This window comes from Heloderma suspectum, chromosome 2 (genome assembly GCF_057233095.1).
Source record: "Heloderma suspectum isolate Gila_16-S chromosome 2, 16-S_ref, whole genome shotgun sequence".
In the NCBI taxonomy this organism is placed as follows: Eukaryota; Metazoa; Chordata; class Lepidosauria; order Squamata; family Helodermatidae; genus Heloderma; species Heloderma suspectum.
In genome coordinates, this window is record NC_139459.1 from 363,045,513 (window position 1) to 363,069,832 (window position 24,320).

General features: G+C 47.8%; 2 protein-coding genes across 2 annotated transcripts in view; one reads left to right on the top strand and one right to left on the bottom strand.

The window, feature by feature from the left end:
• Positions 1–464: 464 nt before the first annotated feature.
• Positions 465–7,179, bottom strand: LOC146355705 (uncharacterized). Its single transcript, XM_084830901.1, has 4 exons — positions 7,083–7,179; positions 4,772–5,280; positions 3,605–3,731; positions 465–3,229 (listed from the first exon to the last, which is right to left on the bottom strand). Exons 2-4 carry the CDS (start codon positions 5,252–5,254, stop codon positions 2,061–2,063), a joined length of 1,779 nt encoding a protein of 592 aa, XP_084687027.1. The 5' UTR covers positions 5,255–5,280; positions 7,083–7,179; the 3' UTR covers positions 465–2,060.
• The window catches only part of LOC146355706 (uncharacterized), a 56,797-nt gene continuing 36,490 nt past the window's right edge, over positions 4,014–24,320 (top strand). The window contains exons 1-3 of the mRNA XM_084831155.1: positions 4,014–5,040; positions 19,551–20,251; positions 24,103–24,226. Of these exons, the coding sequence (XP_084687281.1) occupies positions 19,619–20,251; positions 24,103–24,226 (757 nt within the window). The 5' untranslated portion in view covers positions 4,014–5,040; positions 19,551–19,618. The remainder of the gene's footprint in view (positions 5,041–19,550; positions 20,252–24,102; positions 24,227–24,320) is intronic.

Here is a 24,320-nt window from a genome sequence, read left to right on the forward strand (position 1 = left end):
ATATTAATTTGGTTATATGCAAGCTGCTTTGTGGAAGCTAATTGTCTAGAAAAGTGGGAAACACATAAACAGATGTAAAATATCAAACATTCATGAAATACATTAAACCTAAAAATGCAGCATAGAAAGACATCCCACTGATTTATTTATTACATTATTACATTTATTACACTTCAGTCCAGCAAAGGTAAAACACAATCTGCCACAGTAGCTTCCCATCAGATTGGCAGCATAATGCCTATACACACACACACACACACACACTTATACTCCTCAGCTGCTTCTTCCTGTTGAGGCAAGAAGTAGCCTGGATAACAAACATGGGGTTGCCACTGTAATGGCAACCTTGTGGCATGTTCCCCCTCCTCTCCTCACTGACACGTACATATGCAAATGTGTGGCATGACATCATCATGTTCCATGCTCTTCTTCCTCCACAGCAGCCAATCATTTTGAGCTGGGGATGGGGGCAGGGAGATGCACAGAATGACATCACACCACAAGTTTCCATCACTCCACAGTGAAGCGGGGAGAGAGGAGGGAAATTCGACAACAGATTTGCTGTGGAATGGGCTCTTCCGCTCCTTTTGTGCCAGTGTTACCACCAGCGACAGACGTTTTGACTCTCCTCATTGTACAGCTTGTAAGCGCTTATTCCAAAATGTCCACCAAAAGCTCTTTAACATCTGCTCCCTTCCCAGGGTGAATGGCCACAGACGCTCTTAGAGCCTAAGGGAATCACAGAATTGGAAGGGACCTCAAAAGGTGATCTAGTCCAGGGGTGTTGAAGCTCTTTCAGCCCAAGGTCTGGATTCCATTTCAGAGAAGCTCTCAGGGGCTGCATCCCAATTCTGGGTAGGGTCAAAGGCAAAAGGAGTGGGGCCAAAAATACCCCCCCAAATCGGCATACTTCAGCTTAAAGCTCTCACTGCCAGTAATGCCTTGGGTGAGGCATTTCAACCTTTTATAATGGGGGGAAAACTGCACAAAAGCCAGGAAACCACCAAACGATTGGTGGCTGGGGGAAATGGGTGTGGCCATTTGGGGAACCCTGGGGGGCCAGATTTGGCCCCAGGCCTGAGATTCTGCAGCCCTGCTTTAAACAATATTTGCCACCATCTGAACTAGTTCAACCCCCTGCCAATGCAGGAAACCCATGTCAAAGGTCCAGCTAATCAACTATCCTGTTTCCTTGAGTGGGAAAACAGATGCCTCTATGAAGCCCAGAAGCGGGGCAAGAAGGCAATCACCTGCCCCTATTATTTGCCCCAGGAACTGGTACGCAGAGATGCCCTGCATTTCAGCTTGGTAGGTTCCATCCAGCCCCATTTGGTTACAGGTATTGATAGCCTCATCCTCCATTAATTTGTCTAATCCCCTTTTAAAGGGGGTTTTACCTAAGCCAGTGGCCATTACTGCCTCATGTGGCATTAACTATGTGCTGTGTTAAGTAGTGCTCTTTTGGGTCTATTCTGAATCGACTACCAACTGATTTAAATTGGATGGCCCTTGGGTTCTAATATCAGGATAGAAGGGGTGATTTCCTGCATCGACGGGGTTGGATTAGATTATCTTTGAGGAACCTTCCAACTCTAAGGTACTGGGTTCACTAACAAACTATGATTTGTTGTTGGATTGTGAAGTGTGGGTTTTTCGTGGTTAACAAACCATGTTAAACCATGGTTTGATAGTACAGTTGGGTTCAACACAACAACACACGATTCAAGAACAACCCATGGCTCAATGGACAATCCACACTCAACCCATACTCTGGCTTGTTGTGTTGTGTGAACTGGGTCTGTGGGTCAGTGGATGGAGCTAATGCTGCTGGTCTTTCAGTTATTTCAGCTCAGTTCAACGTATGGTCACTGTTGTGTTGCTGAGCAGAGGCCTAGAAGCAGACCTAGAAACGTCTGTCCAGCTCCAACAGAAAGCTCTCTGAAATATTTCTTTTTTCTTGCAATGTGCATTTATATTGTTTGTGACTCTTGTGTCAACACTGCGAATTCTATTCAGTTCAGCGCACCCATTGAACAAGTCTCCATAGTGAAGGGGCTGTTTCAAGGTTTCTCGCCTGTGTGGCTTCTCTCGTGCATGGCAAGATGCGACCGCTGGTTGAAGCTCTTCCCACATTCTAAGCACTTGTATGGCTTTTCCCCTGTGTGGCTTCTCTCATGGATGATGCTGTATGAACGCTGGTTGAAACTCTTCCCGCAGTGCGAGCATCGGTACGGCTTCTCCCCTGTGTGGATCCTCTTGTGCTCAACAAGGGCCGAGCTCCGGCTGAAGCTTTTCCGGCAGTCTGAACAATGGTAAGGTTTCTCCCCGGTATGCATCCGCTCGTGTCGGATCAAGTGCGACTTCTGCCGGAAGCTTTTCCCGCACTCGCAGCATGCGTAGGGCTTCTCTCCCGTATGTGTCCTCTCGTGCTGGCTCAGGCTGGACCGGAAGCAGAAGGTTTTCCCGCACTGGGGGCACTTGTACGGCTTCTCCCCTGTGTGGATTCTTTGGTGTTTGATCAGCTTGGAGCTCTCGTTGAAGGACTTCCCGCAGTCTGAACAAGCGTACGGCTTCTCTTCCGAATGGGAGCGCTCATGCTTAATGAGGCTCGACCGATGATTGAAGCACTTCCCACAGTCCGGACACTTGTATGGCTTCTCGCCGGTGTGGATGATCGTGTGCGCCATCAGCCACGAGCTCTGGCTGAAGCATTTGCCGCAGTCCGAGCAGGCGTACGGCTTCTCCCCCGTGTGGGTTCGCTCATGCGCCATGAGGTTTGCTCGGCGGTTGAAGCTCTTCCCGCAGTCGGAGCACCTGTAAGGCTTCTCTCCCGTGTGGGTCCTCTCATGAGTAATGATGTGGGACCTCTGGCTGAAGCTCTTCCCACACACTGAGCACTTGTATGGTTTTTCCCCTGTGTGGGTCCTCTCATGCCTGACGAGGTAGGATCGCTGCTTGAAGCTTTCCTCACAAAAAGAGCATTGATAGGTCTTGTCACCTGTGTTCACTTTCGGATCATCTGGGTGATCAAATGTCTCGCAGATGCTTCTTGCACAGTTAGTGCCTTTTGCACAAAGAAGTGCGTCATTTGCTATCTCTCCAGGATGGGACACAGGCATCCCAGAAAGCTGGTATATTTTCCCTTCCAGCGATGCCCCGTTGAATCCCAGATGGTCGGGTCTCTCCGCTTGAGGATTCTTCTCCTCATTGTCTCTTACTTGCCCACTGCCTGTTGGAATAAACAAAGAATCATCAAATTGGTCATGGGAACATAGGAACCTGCCTTATACCGGGTCGGACCATTGGTCCATTTAGCACAGCACTGTCTGCACCAGGGGTGCAGAACCTCTTTCTGCCCGAGGGCCGAATTCCATTCTGGAGAAGCTCTCGAGGGCTGCATTCCAGTAGTGGGTGGAGCTGAAGACAAAAGGGGTGGGGCCAAAAATACCAGCATGTTTTAGCTTAACACTCTTACTGCCAGTAGCTAAGCCTTAGGAGAGGCATCTCAACCTTTTTACAATGGGGAAAAAACTGCATGGAAGCCACCAAACAATTAATGGTCAGGGGCTTTGCTATAGTAGTTTAGGCACATGGATTATCTTACCCAGCAAGCTGGCATCTCCATCACCCTTCTTCAGGGCCTCCTGGTTGAGCTGGATCTTTACAGTGTCTGCTGGAGGCTGTTCTGCCTTGGGGGAAGCAACAGCTTCCTCCTCCAACGGCCTGGGTACCTGAAACAAAAGCGAGGACACCATGACAGGTTTGGGTTGAGTAGTGCCTATTCCACCTTTGGGGACTTCAAGCAAGAGCTTTGTTGTAATCAACATGGCAGGGACTGGAGTTGGGTTTTGCTCACTAGTGCTTTGCAGATCCATTTTTATTTCTTTGTTTATGTTTAATTTTCTCACTTTTCCTCCATTCAAGGGGTTGGATCCAAACTTAACTGCACTGTGCTGGGGGAACTGGACTTCCCTGGCCCCTCCTTCTCACGGTAGCCCCTCCAGACCCCTGAAAATGTTACACAGAGTCAGGAGACCCTGCTGAACGGGGTGAGCTGTGGTGTGGGGGGAGGGGGAGAGGGATCCCCAAAACTCGGGTGGAGGGACCTTCCGTGAGTGGAGCCCTTCCTCTCGCAGGTGTTTCCTTCCTTCTGCAGAAGGCAGATCCTGGATCCAACCCAAGAGCTCAAAGCAGCTAACATCACGAAACTGTACAGAAGCAAGCAGCGGTAAGCCGTACACAGTAAAACAACATGGTAATGCAGCAGCGGTAAAACTGCAGCAGCAGAGACATCGTCACAATCAACCATCAACTGTTGAGAGCCAGTGCGGTGTAGTGGTGAGAGTGTTGGACTGGGACTCGGGAGAGCCAGGTTGCTTGACGGGCAGAGAGCCAGGGAGCAAGTTGGCCGTGGCATCTGCTCCTCCTCCTCCTCACCACCACTGTTGTCTGGGCCAGAGCGAGAGGCAGGTGAACAAGCAGGCAGCTATGGTGAAGCAACTCCAGGGCTCTTTTCAGTGTGCCCCTACTGGGGTTTGGGCCCTCGGCAGATGCCCGACCTTGCCTACCCTTGACATGAGCCTTGGTGAGCCCCTCAGGGGCAGTGACCTGTCATCTTGTACTCTGTAAGCCCCAGGCACACCGATGGCATGATATAAATAAATAACAATATCTCTCTTGTATGTTGCTTTGGGGGCCTTTGGCCCAAAAGCAGCATGGACATAAATACGAGCACAACTCAGAAAGGATTATCAAAATTCTAGCTACAAACCTTCTGGTGCTCCTCAGCATTCTGACAGCCAAATACCCCACAACACTCAGACTGCGTCTCCATGTTGGCAGCATCTCCAGCGACACCCTCCTCCTTCATTTTCCTAGAGTTTTCCAAGTTGCAGACATCCAGCTGGGATTCTCTGCTGAGCCCTCCTGGCAAGGTTTGGGTCACCCTCTCCTGTTTAGGCCGCTGGCTGACATCAGACCTGCTCTTGAAAGTGGCCTGCAAACTTTCAGTATTTTCACACTGTGGGCGAGGAGCCACTGGTAAGTTTCTCCACCTAGAACGACGGGACTCTATTGACGTCAGGAACGCCTGCCACTGTGGTTCCCAGCATTTGTCTGGTTCTTGTTGCTCTTGCTGTGGGACTGTCCCAGTTAGAAACTCGCTGATGGTCTCAACCTGGACAACTCGAGGGACTCTTTCTCCTGCCTTTGACTTCTCTGCTGGTGTAATCACAGCAACATCCTGCTCTTCCATATTTATTTCAGGCTGCGCATCCTGCACTGGAAATGAAATTCAGTGTTGATGTGTCTGCGTAAAAATAAGCCTCAGCCATGATACTAGATTAATTGTACAGGATTCCCCTGAAATAACAGCAAATATATGTTGCTACATTATAAAGGCAAACTTGTTCTTAGGGAAAAGTTTTTAAAAAAAGACATAAAGTAGTATACTTAGCCCCCCACCCCCTGGTGTGTGTGTGTGTGTGTGTGTGTGTGTGTGTGTGTATTGTACTTCTGCAAACCTTGAGGTTCCCCTGAGTATGCCGATACCTCCCTCTTGTTTCTCAGCAGCCCCCATTTTAGTTACAACAACTCTGTTGGCACTTAACAGCTGAGTCTGCTATTAAAAGGAGTGATCTGCATTTACAGAGCACGCTTCTAGTATTCAAAGGATGTCTCATACATTAATCACAGACTAGGAGAAAGCTGAAGAGAAAGTAAGTAGCTAGGGCCTGAATATTAAGCTATTCCTTTTCTGTGGGATAACCATACATGGCTGGTGAAGATCAGGAGTAGGGAACAGGTGGTTGTGTTATGCCAGGAGGCTGCCCTAAGATCTTGCCAGAAGAAAGTTATACAAGCAGGCAGTAAAATCCAGATAAACAGTACAAGCAGCCAGAAATACAATAGGAGGAGCTTTGGGAGTCAGAGGAAGACAGTACCCAGAAGCTGGACCTGCTTGTGAGTGTATTTGGCTGGGGTGGAGGTCTGAAGAAATTTGGTCTGAAGTAAAAGAAGTCATTAGAGGCTTGTAATAGCAACAGTATCTCTTAAGTCCTTAAGAAGTGTCAGTAAGCAGTCTTTTGACAACCCCAAAGTAAATATTAGTATTCCCTCATATACAAAATGTCCCTTTAACAAACCAGCTTGTTTAGTAGTTCATCTTGTCTCTAGTGGTGATGCCCATTTCACACCTAAGCCTCTTATACCAGCTACTAAGTATTCTAACAGAATTGGTGGCAGTAGAAAAGGGTCAGGTTGTGGAACTCTGAATTATAGTAGCAGGTAGTTCCTTAGACCCAGAAATATCAGCATTTGCTAAAAATAAGAAACCCCATAGGTGGGATTGCCCAGTGAAGGAGCAGTTTCTCCATAGATGATGGCAGTGCTGGGAGAGAAAACCCCCTATATGTAGATTTGCCTAAGACCACTTAGAGCGTTCATACATAAAGTGAAAATTGAATCAAGAGCTTTCTTGTTCATAGTCAAAGGCTGCAATCCTAAATGCAGTTACTGGAGTAAGTCCTATTGTATTCCGCGGGGCTTGCTGAGTGAAGATGCACTATTAGTCAATATGCTACACCGGCTACAGTGCTGAATTACAAGGAGATGAATGTGTAAAACAGATGGAGGTGACTGTGGCATCTGAGTAAAAACAGCAACCTAATTTAGCCTCTGGCCACCAGTCGTGCTGGCTGGTGAATGCTGGGAGCTGTAGGGCCGTTTTGTCTAAACATGCATAGTATTGCGCCCTAAGGTGGTATATCAGTGTTGTTCATAGACAGACGATATCGAGATAGAAGGATTGATGGTCTAACTCAGTATAAGGCAGTTTCCTATGTTCTGATGTTTAGGTTGTACATTTGCTGCCGCCTCCCCTCCCCTCCCAATGCTCTTATCGGCAAGGGATTGGGGCATTGCTTCCTTCCCGATTTGCGGTGGACCAGGAGGAGCCTGTATCACCTGTCCAGTGACTGACATCCCCTGCTGAAGATTATCTTTATTTGTAACCCAACCGGCTCCTTTCCCTGCTTCTGGCAAACCCTCCCCTTCCAAATCTCCCCTTGCTGCCGTTCACTCACCCGCTCTCTGCAGCCTCTGCACAGCATCCACTATACTGGAATCTGCAGTCCACAATTGTTGCAACACCCAAAAGGCGGTGGGGGTGGAAAGGGCGGGACAGGAAGAAGCCTTCTGGTGTGTGTGTGTGTGTGTGTGTGTGTGTGTGTGTTTAATCACAACTACCCGTCACACATTTCCTGTTTTCTCTCTCTAGGAATTTCAACTCTGCTCGTTTAACCGTTTGAGAATCTTTTAGGTTGGGGTAGCTAGTTACGCATTGCCAAAAAATACAAAATGCGTCACCAAAAAAGAGGGCGCCGATTTGCATAAAAATTGCATATGCTCATCTGTATGTAGAGATTCAGATTTAGACATAAGTACTGTAATTTAAACAGAAATATCTCACCATAGTGGGGAAGACTGTGACGAGCGTGCATGCTCAGCTGCTGTAAGAAGACCCACGCTGGATCAGACCAAGAGTTCATCTAGTCCAGCATTCTGTTAACACAGTGGCCAAACAGCTACCCACGGGAAACCCACGAGCAGGACATGAGTGCAATAGCAGCACCCTCCTGCCCATGATCCCCAGCAACTGGTGTACAACTAGGCACACTGCCTCTGGTACTGGAGATAGCATATAGCCATCAGGACTTTATTGCACAATTTAGAATCAGACTAAAGAGAATAGGGAAGACCCACAGATCAGTTAGATATGAGCTCATGAATATTCCTCATGAATATGCAGTGGAGGTGAAGAATAGATTTAAGGGACTAGATTTAGTAGATAGGGTCCCTGAAGAACTATGGACAGAAGTTCGCAACATTGTTCAGGAGGCGGCAACAAAAAACGTCCTAAAGAAAAAGAAAACCAAGAAGGCAAGATGGCTGTCTGCTGAGACACTGGAAGCAGCCTAAGAAAGAAGGAAAGCAAAAGGCAACAGTGATAGGGGGAGATATTCCCAATTAAATGCAAAATTCCAGAGGTTAGCCAGAGGAGATAAGGAATTATTTTTAAGCAATGCACGGAAGCGGAAGAAGATAACAGAAAAGGAAGGACAAGAGACCTCTTCCAGAAAATTAGAAACATCAGAGGTAAATTCCAGGCAAAAATGGGTATGATCAAAAACAAAGATGGCAAGGACCTAACAGAAGCAGAAGAGATCAAGAAAAGGTGGCAAGAATATACGGAAGATCTGTATAGGAAAGATAATAATATCGGGGATAGATTTGACGGTGGTCAGTGAGCTAGAGCAGACATCCTGAAGAGTGAGGTGGAATGGGCCTTAAGAAGCATTGCTAATAACAAGGCAGCAGGAGATGACAGTATCCCAGTTGAACTGTTTAAAATCTTGCAAGATGATGCTGTCAAGGTGATGCATGCCATATGCCAGCAAATTTGGAAAACACAAGAATGGCCAACAGATTGGAAAAAATCAACTTATATCCCCATACCAAAAAAGGGAAGCATCAAAGAATGTTCAAACTACCGAACAGTGGCACTTATTTCACATGCCAGTAAGGTAAGGCTCAAGATCTTGCAAGGTAGACTCCAGAAATTCATGGAACAAGAATTGCCAGATGTACAAGCTGGGTTTAGAAAAGGCAGAGGAACTAGAGACCAAATTGCCAATATCCGCTGGATAATGGAGAAAGCCAGGGAGTTTCAGAAAAACATCTATTTCTGTTTTATTGACTATTCTAAAGCCTTTGACTGTGTGGATCATAACAAATTGTGGCATGTTCCTGGTGGTATGGGGATACCAAGTCATCTTGTCTGCCTCCTGAGGAATCTGTATAACGACCAAGTAGCAACGGTAAGAACAGACCACGGATCAACGGACTGGTTTAAGATTGGGAAAGGAGTACGGCAGGGTTGTATACTCTCACCCTACCTATTCAACCTGTATGCAGAACACATCATGCGACATGCTGGGCTTGATGAAGCCAAGGCTGGAGTTCAAATGCCTGGAAGAAACATGAACAATCTCCGATATGCAGATGATACCACTTTGATGGCTGAAAGCGAGGAGGAGCTGAGGAACTTCATGACAAAGGTGAAAGAAGGAAGTGCAAAAGCTGGGTTGCAGTTAAACCTAAAAAAAACCAAGATTATGGCAACCAGCTTGATTGATAACTGGCAAATAGAGGGAGAAAACATGGAGGCAGTGACAGACTTTGTCTTTCTAGGCGCAAAGATTACTGCAGACACTGACTGCAGCCAGGAAATCAGAAGACGTTGACTTCTTGGGAGGAGAGCAATGACAAATCTTGATAAAATAGTGAAGAGCAGAGACATCACACTGACAACAACGATCCGCATAGTTCAAGCAATGGTATTCCCCGTAGTAAGCTATGGCTGCGAGAGCTGGACCATAAGGAAGGCTGAGCGAAGGAAAATCGATGCTTTTGAACTGTGGTGCTGGAGGAAAATTCTGAGAGTGCTTTGGACTGCAAGAAGATCAAACCAGTCCATACTCCAGGAAATAAAGCCAGACTGCTCACTTGAGGGAAGGATATTAAAGGCAAAACTGAAGTACTTTGGTCACATAATGAGAAGACAGGATACCCTGGAAAAGATGCTGATGCTAGGGGAAGTGGAAGGCAAAGGGAAGAGGGGCCGGCCAAGGGCAAGTTGGATGGATGATATTCTGGAGGTGACGGACTCGACCTTGGGGGAGCTGGGGGTGGCGATGGCCAACAGGAAGCTCTGGCATGGGCTGGTCCATGAAGTCACGAAGAGTCGGAAGCGACTGAACAAATAAACAACAACATCAGGACTAGTAGCCATTGATAGCCTTCTCCTGCAGGAATTTGTCTAACCCCCTTTTAAAGCCATCCAAAGTGGCGGCCATCACTACACCTTGTGGTAGTGAATTCCATAGTTCAACTCTGCACTGTGTGAAGAAGTCCTTCCTTTTTTCTGTCCTGAATATCCCACCAATCAGCTTCATGGGATGACCCCCTTGTGTTGTAGCATTTTGAGAGAGGGAGAAAAATGTCTCCCTAACCACTTCCTCTGCACCATGCATGATTTTGTACACCTCTATCATGTCTCCCCTCACTCGCCTTTTTTCCAAGCTACACAAGCCCAGCTGTTGTAGCCTTCCCTCATAGGGGTGTTGCTCCAGCCCCTTGATCATTTTAGGGTGCAATCCTATGCATATTTGGCTGGCTGGGGAATGCTGGGAGTTGTAGGCCTTTTCTCTGTCTAAACATGCATGGGATTGCGCCCTTAGTTGCCTTTTTCTGTACTTTTTCCAGCTCCTAAAAGTCCAGGTACTTAATGTTGGTGGGCAACGTCAAGGCCCCTGATCTCCCTCCCTTCTGATGTTTCTTGGTCTTTAATTCAGACTTGGACTAGACAATCCTTCAAACAGAAGACTGTCCTCTGAAAAGTAGGGCACAGAGCTACCCTAGTAAAATTACCTGAGAAGGCAATAAGATAAATGGGGTTACCAACTGTAAATAGGGTTGCCAACTGACCTGGAAATTAAAGCTCAGGCTGACCTGCTCCTATGACTTTAATGGAGGCTTGATCTGCAGACACCAGCAGGCTGGATAAGCTTTTCATGGCATGGAACTAAAGACGATCAATTGCACATGGCTGCACATCATGAACGACTCAACAACAACAACAACAACAACAAAAGCACATCAAAATGCTGTGAGAGGCACAGGAGCTGATTTGAAAGTTAGCAACCCTTAATTGTACCGCTGACTAGGACAGAGTTAACAGCCCAGCCTACCTCCAATGTAAGTGGGGCAAGAGCAGAGATTGTGCAAGATACTGACCTGAATTTCAAGGGTGTCCAGTTTCATGCCTCCCCATTCTCTGCAAGTTTATGCAGAATTACCATTGTATTGAATGGGGCATTGTTGTTCAGTCCTTAAGTCGTCTCCTACTCTTTGTGACCCCATAGACCAGAGCACGCCAGGCCTTCCTGTCCTCCGCTCTCTCCCGGAGTGTGCTCAAGTTCATATCCATTGCATCGGTGATGCTATCTAACCATCTCATCCTCTGCCATCCCCTTCTCCTTTTGCCTTCAATCTTTCCCAGCATCAGGGTCTTTTCCAGTGAGTTTTCTCTTCACATTAAGTGGCCAAAATATCTGAGCTTCAGCTTCAGTATCTGTCCTTCCAATGAGCACTCAGGGTTGATTTCCTTTAGGATTGACTGATTGGACCTCTTTGCAGTCCAGGGGACTCGCAAGAGTCTTCTCCAGCACCACAGTTCGAAGGCGTCGATTCTTCGGCGCTCAGCCTTCCTTATAGTCCAGCTCTCACAGCCATACGTTGCTACTGGGAAAACCATAGCTTTGATTATACGGACCTTTGTCGGCAAAGTGATGTCTCTGCTTCTTACTATGCTGTCTAGGTTTGCCATAGTGTTCCTCCCAAGGAGCAAGCGTCTTTTAATTTCATGGCTACAGTCACCATCTGCGGTGATCTTGGAGCCCAAGAAAATAAAACCTGTCACTGCTTCCATTACTCAAAGGTTAATATGCATAGGGCTGCAGGTTTATTACTAGTACTACTTGTCTTTAATCACACTTTTAATTTGCCATTAGCTAGATTGAAGTATTATTCCCAGTTTACAGATAGGGTAATCCACCACTTTTAAATGAGCTGAGTAACAAACAGAAATTCAACAGGTACTGCTTTCTTAAAAAGAATTTAAGATTCTTAAAGAGATGGGAGTACCAGACCACCTTACCTGTCTCCTGAGAAACCTATACGAGGGTCAAGAAGCAACAGTAAGAACCACACATGGAACAACCGATTGTTCAAAATTGGGAAAGGAGTATGACAAGGCTGCATACTGTCGCCCTGCTTATTTAACTTATATGCAGAGTACATCATGAGAAATGCCGGGTTGGATGAATCACAGGTCGGAATTAAGATTGCCGGGAGAATTATCAACAACCTCAGATACGCAGATGATACCACCCTAATGGCAGAAAGAGAAGAGGATCTAAAGAGCCTCTTGTTGAGGGTGAAAGTGGAGAGTGCAAAAGCTGGTTCGAAACTCAACATTAAAAAAACGAAGATCATGGCATCTGGCCCCATCACTTCCTGGCATATAGAAGGGGAAGAAACGGAAGCAGTGACAGATTTTATTTTCTTGGGCTCCAAGATCACCGCAGGCGGTGACTGTAGCCATGAAATTAAAAGACGCTTGCTCCTTGGGAGGAAAGCTATGGCAAACCTAGACAGCATAGTAAGAAGCAGAGACATCACCTTGCCAACAAAGGTCCGTCTAATCAAAGCTATGGTTTTCCCAGTAGTAATGTATGGCTGTGAGAGCTGGACTATAAGGAAGGCTGAGCGCCGAAGAATTGATGCTTTCGAACTGTGGTGCTGGAGAAGACTCTTACGAGTCCCCTGGACTGCAAGGAGGTCCAATCAGTCAATCCTAAAGGAAATCAACCCTGACTGCTCATTGGAAGGACAGATACTGAAGCTGAAGCTCAAATATTTTGGCCACCTAATGCGAAGAGAAAACTCCCTGGAAAAGACCCTGATGCTGGGAAAGACTGAAGGCAAAAGGAGAAGGGGACGGCAGAGGATGAGATGGCTAGATAGCATCACCGATGCAATGAATATGAACTTGAGCACGCTCCGGGAGAGTGCGCAGGACAGGAAGGCCTGGCGTGCTATGGTCCATGGGGTCACGAAGAGTCGGACACGACTGAACGACTGAACAACAACAACAACTGCTTTCCCAGCACAGAGATGCAATAATGGAGGAAAGCATCCCTTGTTCCATTTCTGCCTGTGGTGCAGTTGTTAAAACACACTGGAGCCCTGCCAGAAAGGCGGCCATCCTATAGACATGTTTTCTTTCTGCCTTTATTGACTGGAACTCTGCTAACCTGTCAGATCCAAGTCTGACTCTCTTGAGCCACAGACAAGCTCTCCAGACTGACAATATGTGAAAGAGAAAGGGAAGATGATGAGCAATGAAACAAAATTTTAAAACTCGTTTTATTGTATCTGTATGACCATCGTGGTTATTAGCCCCCTTGGGTGCTATATGTAGAAAGGCAGGAAATAATAAATACAAACCTGATGAGACTCAAAAACATCACCAGAAAGGTTACTGTATATGATGTACATGACTCATAAGTCCCCTTCATATCATATGTTATTTGTGTAAAGGGGTGGGTCCCTCCCCCTGACATCCTTTGGCTGAGCATGGGGGCATCTACGTAGGGGAAACCTGTGTGATAGACCTCTGCACAATCAGGAATCACAACCATCCAGGGTTCCCAGTGTGTGGAAGCAATCTGTTGTATGTTGTAAGTGTGGAGCACAGGATTATTTGAGTGGGGTTGCATGTCATCTCCATTGCAGGTGGGCACCCAAATTACAATACCTTTTTATGGTGATCCTTTGGTTCCCTTTGTTTTAACCTGTTGAATTGGGCTTGGATGGAGCTGGTCTGGTGCAGCTTTCCCCAAAATGGTGTCATCCAGATCTGTTGGAACGCAACTCCCAGCATTCCCAGACAGCATACCGGGACACAGCACAGATAATTAGGGTAATCCCAGTCATGCTACTGGCATGCAACAACCAACGCTGCATTGTTTCCCTTGCTGATCATCTGAACCAGGCCAGTATGTCAAATTGTGGCTCCTCACAGGCCATCATTCAGTGGTAAACACCAGCTCAAGAGGCGCGCCAAATAAATATATGACCATAAATCTGAGGCATTCTGGAGCCTGCTGCAGTGTATGAAATGGTGTGTGTGTATGTGTTAATATATATATTAAAATACATTTTTAGTAATTTCATTTCTATACCACCCACTAGCCAAAACACTCTGGGCAGTTCACAACAATTCACAAGATAATAAAATACAGCATAAAATTTCAATATATAAAATTTAAAACCATTTAACCAACTAAAAACAAGGAATGTAGGAAGCTGCCTTAAACTAAGTCAGACAATTGGCTCATCTATCCCAGAATCATCAACATTGACTGTCAGCAGGTCACCAGGGTCTCAGACAGCTTTTTCCAGCCCTACCTGAAGATGCCTGGGATTGAACCTGGGACCTTCTGCACGCAAAGCAAATGCTCTACCACTGAGCTATAACCCTTACCTTTGCTTTCTGTTAACCTAACACAGCCTTCCCCAAGCAGGTGCCCTCCAGATGGGCTGGGCTACAATACCCATCATCCCCAGCCAGCATGCCCATTAGGCGTAATAAAAAAGGTTAGGCCAGCCTTCCTCAACTTGGCGCCCTCCAAATGTTTGGGACTACAACTCCCAGCCTTCCTGGCCATTGACCATGCTGGCTGGGGCTGATGGGACCTGAAGGCCAAAACATAAGAAGATAAGAAGAGCCATGATGGATCAGACCAAGAGTTCATCTAGCCCAGCATTCTGTTCACAGTGGCCAACCAGCTGCCCACAGGAAACCCAGACAGGACATGAGTGCAACAGCACCCTCCCGCCCATGTTCCCAACAACTGGGAGCATACTGCCTCTGATACCAGAGGTTGCATATAGCCATCAAGACTAGGAGCTATGGATAGCCTTCTCCTCCAGGAATTTGTCCAATCCCTGTTTAAAGCCATCCAAAGTGGAGCCTTCACCACGTCTTGTGGAAGTGCGTTCCATAGTTTATGCACTGGGAGAAGTGCTTCCTTTTATCTGTCCTGGGTCTCCCACCAATCAATTTCATGAGATGACTCCATCCACATCTGGAAGGCAGCAGGTTGGCTGGCTTAGATACTGAGGCTCCCAAGTTGATAGCACCTAGAGGTAGGCCAGGCCCAGCTTCTTCCAAAATAACTCCGTATTTGTCGCCATTCCCTTTGGGATCGTGCAGAAGCAACCCGCGGAGAGCCCTGCAAGCCTGGGAAATCCGAAAGGCGCTTTCCCACGGTGATGGGGAAGGAGCAAAAGGGAGAAGGCGGGGTCGGCCTCCCACGTTCCGACCCCCCTCTCGTCCAGCTTCTCAGTCTCTCTAGGAAGCTGCGCTCGCTGCCTACCGACCCCACCCACCTCCCCAAAATACCAGCGGCGGGGGAGGGAGAGACAGACGGAGCGATTCCCCAGCCCCGACTGGGGGGGCGGGGAGCTGCGCGCGCCGGATGACCCGAGGCGGAGGCTGTGCGATCGATGCAGGAGGGCGGGGGGGCGAAAGGGTTCTGCGGACCGGCCAGGTAAAGGTTGCAACAAGGTGAGCGGAGGCGCCGGCCGGGGAGGTGGGACCCAGCTGCAGGGGAAGGAGGAAAAGAGCAGAGAGGCAGGAAATCCGTGGCGGGGACGGAGCCGCGCCGCCAACCAGGACTGGAGACGCAGCCTCGTCCTGCCCCAGCTTTTCCTGGCCCCGATCCTCCGCATTTGAGGGCGGGGAGCCCGCTGGGCGGATCGCAGCGAGTTTCTCCTTGTGTCGCGCGTGGATCAGGAGAAGAGAGAAGCCTCTTGGATGGGAATCAACAGGGCTTGGAACGGAGTGCGGATATTGATTTTGCTAAGCCGGTAGCCCAGTGCTGGGCATCTTTACTCGCAAGTAAGTCCCAGGGTGGCCGGGCAAGTCCCGAGGACTGCAGCCTTCTAGCGCAGTCTTATGCATGTCTGCTTAGAAGGAAGCCCCACTGAGTTCTAGCAGACTTGCTCCCAGGTAAGTGTGTGCATATGTTTTAGGATTGCAGCCTTCCGCTGCAATCCTGTGCATATTTACCTGGCGGTAAGCTCCATTGGACTCAGTGGGACTTACTTCTGAGTTAGACATGTATATAGGATTGTGCTGCTGGAGTAAGATTATGTTGTTAGAGATTTTTTTATTAATTATATTTCCATACCACCTAATAGCCGAAGCTCTCTGGGTGGTCCACAACAATTAAAACCATAAAATACAACATAAGATACAATATAAAGGTTTAAAAACTACAGTATGAAATAAAGGAGTTAGTGGGGTTTATTGGTTAGGTAGACTGAGCATTGGACACAGCTGCACCCACGCAGCCTGTCATGGAAGATCCAGGTTCAAATCCCTGCTGTCAGCCATGAAGCTGACTGGGTCACCTTGAGCCAGCTGCAGTCTCTCAGCCTCACCTACCTCAGAGGGTTGTTGTACTTCCCCGGCCCCCCTTTTGGTCTTCACATGTGCTGCCCTAAACTCTTTGGAGGGTGGGCAGGATAAAAAGGTAAGGCAAAACACTGACTGTGTATAAATGCATTTTAAAGGGGAATCCTACGCATGCCTACTCAGAAGTACGTCCCATAGACTTCAGTGGGAGTTACTGTCAGGTAAGGGTGTATAAGATGGCAGTCTTAGGCACATTTGGATGTGTAAGATCCTGCCATTCTTAACAGCTGGAGAGCTGGGATCAGAACCAAATCTTCTGTTTGCTTCCAATCCCAGCTGTCTTGTTCTGACCAAAGGAAAAAGGATGTCACAGAAGTTTAGACTTATTTACGTATATTTATTTAGATTCATAGCCCATTTATATATATAAAAATCTCTTGGGTATATGTGGGGATATGCGTACTGGCCACGGTGACACATACCTTAGTTACATCCCGTTTGGATTACTGCAATGTGCTCTACGTGGGGCTGCCTATGCAGAGTGTTTGGAAACTGCAGTTGGTTCAAAGAGCTGCTGCCAGACTGTTGACTGGGGCTGGCTACAGGGAACATACAACTCCCTTGTTAAAACAGCTTCACTGGCTTCCAGTCTGTTTCCGGGCACAATTCAAAGTGCTGGCTATGACCTATAAAGCCCTATACAGCTCCGGTCCAGGTTATCTGAAAGACCATATCCTCCCTATGAACTTGCCCGTGTCCTGAGATCTTCTGGGGAGGCCCTTCTCTCAGTCTGGCACATTTGATGGGAACCCGGGAGAAGGCCTTCTCGGTGGCTGCCCCATGGCTGTGGAACACCCTTCCCAGGGAGGCTAGGATGGCTCCCTCCTTGATGTGTTTCCGGAGGCAGACTAAAACATTCTTGTTCCAGCAGGCCTTTGGGACATAGTTGGAACCTGGGGGTACGCTGCTAAAATGCTGTTTTAAAATGCTGTTTAATGTTTTAATATAATTTTAATTGTATTGTTGTTTAATTTATATTTTAACTTTTGTATATTTTCATATGTTTTAATTGTATATGTTTTAATGTTTGTAAGCTGCCTTGTGTCCCAGTACTGGGAAAAAGGCGGGGTATAAATACAATAATAATAATAATACTTCCCCAAAAAGGAGAAGGTAGGGTTCGCAATTTGAAATGTAAAAGTGCACCAACAGCTCCGTATAAAACCCCAGCAGCCCCTCCCTCTCGCCAAGGGAGACCCCTCCTCCATCTCACACACCCAATTTCACAGTGCATGAAGCTGGACTAGCTAATTTTCCAGCCACGCAACTCTTTACCGCATGGTTATGGAACAAGCAGAGGCAAGTAAGGTTGCCAGCCAACCAAGGGAAAAACTGGCCCGGCTGGTTATTTTGCTTTCAGGCTACTTGCCATAAAAGCTAAGGGGCACGGCTGGTATTTTTCCTGCTAGCTGGCTTTTCTTTTTTTTTAACTGAATGCATCAGGCGTATAGGTAGCTTTTGCACTGGGTTGTATCCCTGGGCTTGCCCTTCCCTTCCCAGGTACCAATTTTATTTTTATTTTGAGAGTGTTATTGAATTCAGTAGGGAAGCCTTCTATCCCAGTCCGTTGCATGTTTACTCAAAATAAAACCTTGCTGTGCCTAGTGGGGCTTACTTCCAGATATGTGTGCCTGTATTATGTGTGTATTATTACCTGGTTGAAGTTACCTCTGACTTCTCCTTGGAATTGCCCCTAAAAGCACATTAAAATGCTGGCAAGTCATAGTGCTAATGGTTAAGCAGGACTGACTCCAGGTTGGTGGGCGCGATAGCCTCAGGTTTACTCAAAGGAGTTAGGCCTGCCTTCCCCAACCTGGTGTCCTCCAGATTGTTTGGACTACAACCAGTGTCAGCTCGTTTTTTTGCAGGCCCTTGGTCAAGGCACTCTCAATGGGCTCTCTCCCTCAGTGACTCTACCTTCTCCTGCTCCTCCTTTTCTCTCTCATCATTGCTCCCACTTGCTTGCTTGAGAGACAGTGAGCCAGTCGGCTGTGGCATCTACTTCTCCTTCTCACCTCCAGTGCTGTCTGGGCCAGAGCAAGAGGCAGGGGAATAAGCAGGTTGCAACAGGGAAGAGAAGGAGCAAGTCCAGGGGCCCTTTCTCAATGGGTCCCTGCTGGGTATGGGCCCTTGGCAGATACCCAGCCATGCCTACCTTTGAAACCGGCCCTGACTACAACTCCCAGCATTTCTGACCACTGGACATGTTGGCTGCGACTGATGGGAATTGAAGTCCAACATGACTGGAAGGCACCAGGTTGGGGAAGGCTGGGTTAGGCAAATTTATGGAGATCTGTCACGGGCTATTAGCCATGGTGGCTCACTGAAATAATGTTAAGAGGCGGTGGTCCTCTTGAGTACTAGTTGCTGGGGGCTAGGAATGGGTGTGGGGCAGGGGGGACGTTGCCCTCATGCCCTACTTGTGGCTGTCTAGAAACATCTGAGTATTGTTGGAAACAATATTTGACGAGGTGGACCCATTGCCCTGATCCAGAAGACCTCTTCTTCTTGGATGGAATTCTAACTCAGGAAGAAGGTGAGATGATGCCTTCTCTTCAGCCAAGTGAGCGGATCACCAATTCAGAAATGTAACCCCACACATTACGTCCAGTCATAGCTCCTTGCAGGCCGCCGTTCAGCATTAAGCCCAGTGGTGCAGCTCAGGTTGGGCCTTGGGGCTCCAGCTATTGGGTGGTATAGAAATGAAAAAAAATAAAAGGCCAGGCCCACGCAGCCCAGGGGGTCCCCAAATGTCCACCCCAAGAGCAGCAGGTGACGAGGGCAGCAGAAGCAAATGCTAGTTCCTGTAATCATGAATGATGGCCCTATGATTTAAGTGAGTTTAAAATGCAAACATGCATACGCTCAGAGTATTGTTATTTTCTTAAATCAGGGTTGGCAAATTGTGTGTTGTTCTAACAAGTCAGGAGTGTTTAGTTGTAAAGCATGAAATGGCAGTTCTGATGGGAGAAGAGAAAGGTTAGTTGTGTGTTTCACGACTGAAATAATACATATGGCTGTCTAAGGGGGGCGGGGGGCTATAAGACCAGGGCCTAAAAATTACCTTGCTGCACCACTGGCTATGCCAACCAAACATATGACAAAAAGTCTGAGGCGTTCTGATGCCTGCTGTTGTCTATTTGACGGTGTGTTTGTGTGTGTGAATTCTTTCAGTTAAAATAAAGTGATTTTCTGATTTTTCTAACTATTTCTATTGTTTTCTTTTTACACAAGTAAAAAGGTTAAATACTGAGACCCCAAGATGATAATAACTAGATGGTCTGGGGCCCATTCTTTGAAAATAACTTGGTTGGCCAGGCTTGTCTGGGCCTACTCTGAATTCCACCTGTGACTCTTCTTATGCTGTTCTCACTTCTGCTTCTAGGACAGGATGTGTAGCCAGGAATAAAAACGGAGGACCAGAGAAGAGCTGGTCAAGTTCCAGGGGAGAAAATGGAGGAAGGAGGCTCTCAAATTGGGACTCTTGGAAAGTTTCTGTCTGTTGCTGATCCCCAACAAATTAAAGCAGAGCTAGATGAGGATGCCCACTGGCAGAATTTCCAGGAGGGAACTTGCTCAGAAGGAGGCAAACCGCAACTGCCTGGATCTGAAGACTGGGATGATATTACATTTTTTTCTGCATCGTTGAAGGCTGTTGCTAATGCCAACCAAGGGCCTAGGGGAAAGTCCGTGTCTGAAACCCTGCTAGGCCTCAGTGGAAAAACCCACGAGGCCTCTGAAAATCTGGATTCTTCTATGAAAGAGAGAGAAGCGGTTCTGCATAAGGATATGATCCACTTGGAGATGCTGCGCCAGCGGTTCAGGCAGTTCTGCTACCAGGAGGCCGAGGGACCCCGAGAGGTGTTTGGACACCTCCAGGATCTTTGCCATCAGTGGCTCAAGCCAGAGAGTCACACCAAGGAGCAGATCTTGGAGCTGGTGGTCTTGGAGCAGTTCTTGGCCATCCTGCCGCCAGAGATGCAGAACTGGGTTAGGGAGGACAACCCGGAGACCTGCGCACAAGCGGTGGCCCTCGCAGAGGACTTTTTGCTTTGGAAGGAGGAAGCTGAAGTACAGGAACAGCAGGTGAGCCAATGTCACTTTGGCCATCCCAGGTGACTCGGAGGAAGCACCAGCAGCTCTGCCCTCTTGACATGGAATGGGAGTGCTGTTGGCCTCTTGTTGGCCTCTTGTTGGTTGGTCCGTTTCCTATCTAGTGATGTGTGTGTGCTGGGAAGTTTTGAATTTTAAAAAAATCTAGAAATCTTTTCTGGTAATTTTAGCCACTCCCCTAAATTGACTGAGATCTAACATGTCTGTTTGACTCATATTTAGAACAGAACTTTAAGAGGATGTCATGTTAATTTTATATGCTCTTTCTACCTATCTAGATATAGATATATATCTCAATCCTCCCCACCCCACAGAAGCCAAGAGTAGTTGAACTGAAATATTTGATGGAGGTGGGGTCAGAAGACACAGTACAATTTTGCACATGTCTACTCAGAAGTAAGCCCCATTAAGTTCAATGGAACTTGTTCCCAGGTACACACTTTCCTGGGACTAAATCCTGTTGAACTTAATGGGACTTATGTCTGAGTAGATGTGCACAGATTGTGCTGTTAGAGTAGTTTAAATATTATGTTCAAATATATTCCAAACTTTAATTGGAAATTATTTCTTATTGGAATACTTGCCAGTATTTTCAGACAAAACAATTCAAGCACGTACGTTTCCCTTTGTAAACATTCTAACTTTAGTATATACTAATGAGCTATATGCATAAACTGAGCTGTACACGCATGTGTGTGTACACATATGTGCTTCCTAGGGATAGTCACCTGTAAAAAGTTAATTACAACATTTCAGATTTGGCTGGTATTGTAACCATTTCAGTTGCCCAGTTTGACTGGTATTCCATCAGTTCATTACACTTTTTTAAAAATGAAACAGTGCATTTCTAACCATCAGGGAAGTTTTCCATTTCAGAACATTTTCTGCCCCTATCACTGTTCCTGTCTCTTTCCGCCTTTTAAGCTTGAGGAGATCCCAGTGTTAAGGCTACGATCTTAAACATGTTTCTCAGAGAGCAAGCTCCATTGAACTTAGAGGGACTGACTTCTCAGTAAGGACTGCTCTGTAGCTCGAGCCTCATTTATTGCAATGCAAGTCTTCTGCCTAGGGCACAGTCCTGCAGTCCCTGAGAGGGTGGCCCAGGGGCCACAGGATGTTGTGGATGTCCCTCTCCGCCGTCGGAGGAAGTCCATTGTCAGAAGAGGTCCGCCATCGGAAGCCTCTTCATTCAGGCGACAGAAAACTCCATCATTTTGCTGTTGGGGCTCCAATAGCTTAGAGTCTGAACAGGGATGGATTGGGGATGGATCACAGGAGGGCTTGGATCGACTGGAACCAAAGCACTCCCATTCCCCTAATATGCCCCTGACCGGTGGGAAAAACAATGCCACCCTGGAGCTGGTGTGGTTATTTTTCTTTCTACTGCCTCCAACGGGAGGGAGAATTTTTTTAAAAATCAGCCACAGCTGACAGAAATGTAAAACAAAAAGTTCTACCATGGCCAGTGTAGGCCCAGCAGGTTTTTCGATGTGGCTGTTCTTCTGCCACGGATTCTCCCTCCCTTGCCCCATAGGATTGCTCTGCCAGTATCCCAGGGGTGGGCAGCATGCGGCCCACGGCCTGCATGCGGCCTGCCGTGGCTGTTTGTGCCGCACCGTTCTTGCCATTGCCACCATCAGCGCAGCCTCCGGGCTGTGGAGGGCCCTCGGGCAAGACGCCCTTGGTGTGAGGCGACCTTCTCACCGCCGTTGTCACTAGCTGCTCTTGTTCCTCCTCCTCTTTCTCATCGTTGCTCCCAATTTGCTTGCTCAAGAGGCAAGGGCCAGTAGGCCATGGCACCTCCTGCTCACCTCCAGCATTGTCTGGGGCAGACCGAGAGTCAGGGGAGCAAGAGGTTGCCATGGTGAGGAGGGGCTCAGCAGTAGGGCATCCGTTGCAACTCCAGGGGCTCAGCTGTGCTGTGCCCCCCCCTCCCCGCAGGCGCCCAACCATGCCTACCCTTGACGCCAGCCCTGGCCACCGACACCCCCCATCTCCCCGGGATTCTGCAGAGAAACAGACTCTGCACTCCCCATGCACCTGGTTTCCCAGCAGGGTCACTGGGATTCCTGTGGCGTAGCCAGGTCCATCAGTGGCGGCTGTGTCCGGTGGCGAGGAGGTGTGGCCGCTGTCACCTCCCAGCCTTCCACAGTTGCCCACCCCTGCTGTGTCTAATTTGACCCAGAAGGATGTCGCAGAGCTAGCAGTGGTAACCAAAGAGCTACTAAGGGCACGATCCTGTTCAGATAGGCAGCTGCCTTTGAACTCGGAGGTGACTGCCTATTCAATGCAGGGCAGGAGAAGCACAGAGGGGATTGTTCCCTCCAGCTGTCTAGCTGTGCCGGGGGGGGGGGGCAGAGCGGGGGAGGAGGCTCCTGTTCGACACATCTAATGTGTTATACAGGTATTTCCACCCCCAGACACGCCCCTTTTTGGCCGCTCTGCACTCCTTTTGCGAGCACGGAGGATGGGACTTCTCCACTCTGCCTCGGAGGCAGCATGGACGTCGCGGGAGGTCGGTTCTCCAGGAACCAACCTCAGAGTGCGGGCTCCAAGGTCAGTTCATGGAAAACAAGATATCCTATGGCCGTCTAGCCGCTGTCTAGCAGCCATAGGATTGCTCCCTAAAATTATTAAAAGCTGGAGTACCAGCCTTTATTTTGGCGGTGGGGGGGAGATGACTGCAAGGGAAGGGGCAGCATGAGAAAGGCTGATAAAATTGTGAACAGTAAGGTGATAGTAGCAGTACCTCACACCACCTCATCATCGTTGTTGTTGTTGTTGCATATAAGAGCCCTTCTGGATCAGATCAAAGTCCACCTAATCCCAGTATTATGTTTCCAGTAGGGACTGGCCAGGTGCCTCTGGAAGTCCACAAGCAAAGCATGAAAGCAATGGTTCTCCTCTGTTGTTTGTCTCCAGCAGCTGGTATTTGAAGGCACGCTGCCTCTGAACATAGGGATTCCATGCAGCTCTCGTGGCTAATAGCCAGCGATGGATAAACCTGCCCTCCATGAATTTGCCGATCAAAATGGACATTTGAACTTGGAAAGGAAGTGAACCTGGGAGCTTGCAAATGCAAAGCATGTATACCACTGAGCTAGGGCCCTATATTGTAACTAGATTCTGAACTATGTGCAAGAAAGAATCCAATTAAAGTTGTGCATTATGTTTGTGCAAGCCATTGCACAACTAGTTGCGTATAACTCTTCTGCAGCCTGTCTTGCAACTGGTTGCGCATTCTGCTCCTGCAGCCTGTTTTGCTGCTGGTTGCACAAGCGTAATGGGCAACCGCTTGCGCAACAGGAAGATTCAGCAGAGCTCTGCTAGCACTGTTTGAGTCTGAGGACCCCGTTGGATACTGCCCTATGGTTTGCAGAAGTACAAATAAATAAATACATGAATATACATACACACACCTCAAAACCTAACAGGGGTGCAAACCCCAAACAGCCTGGTGAGGACTGAGCTCAGTAGCCACAGAACACTGAGTGGAAAAGGAAAACGGAAAACCAGAAGGGTGATGGTGGAACGGGGTATCTCAGAGTAGAGCAAGGCTGGCTGGGAGCCTGAAGAGGTGCGCTCCAGTGAGAAGGCGCAACATTAACAACACCCTTTCTAAGAGTTAAGTGATCCCCCCACAGACAGAGGCACTGTAACCTCTGAAAACTAATCTTCATGCCTTTCTTGAGATCTCCCCATCCGGCTGAGTGCTGTTGAAAACCAGATTCTGAACGAGATGGACTTTGGCCTTGATCCCACAAGGCAATTCTTATGTTCTTCAATCATCCAACTCTTCTGAAGTCTTTGAACGTGTGTTTCAGATGTCAGAGCCTTTTGAGAAGGGGACGGGTCCCCCCAAAGCTGAGCAGGCTCAGTTGGATCCTGTGAAGGTGCAGCCCTATATGGAGGCCGAGCAGAAAGGTGCCGGGAAGCCCCACTTGCTAGGTAATGTTCCATTAGCTTGGATTTTGCAAAGTTCTCAAAGCTGACTTCTACGTAGTTGCGCTGTCTGCTTTATTGGCTGCAAATTCAATCCATT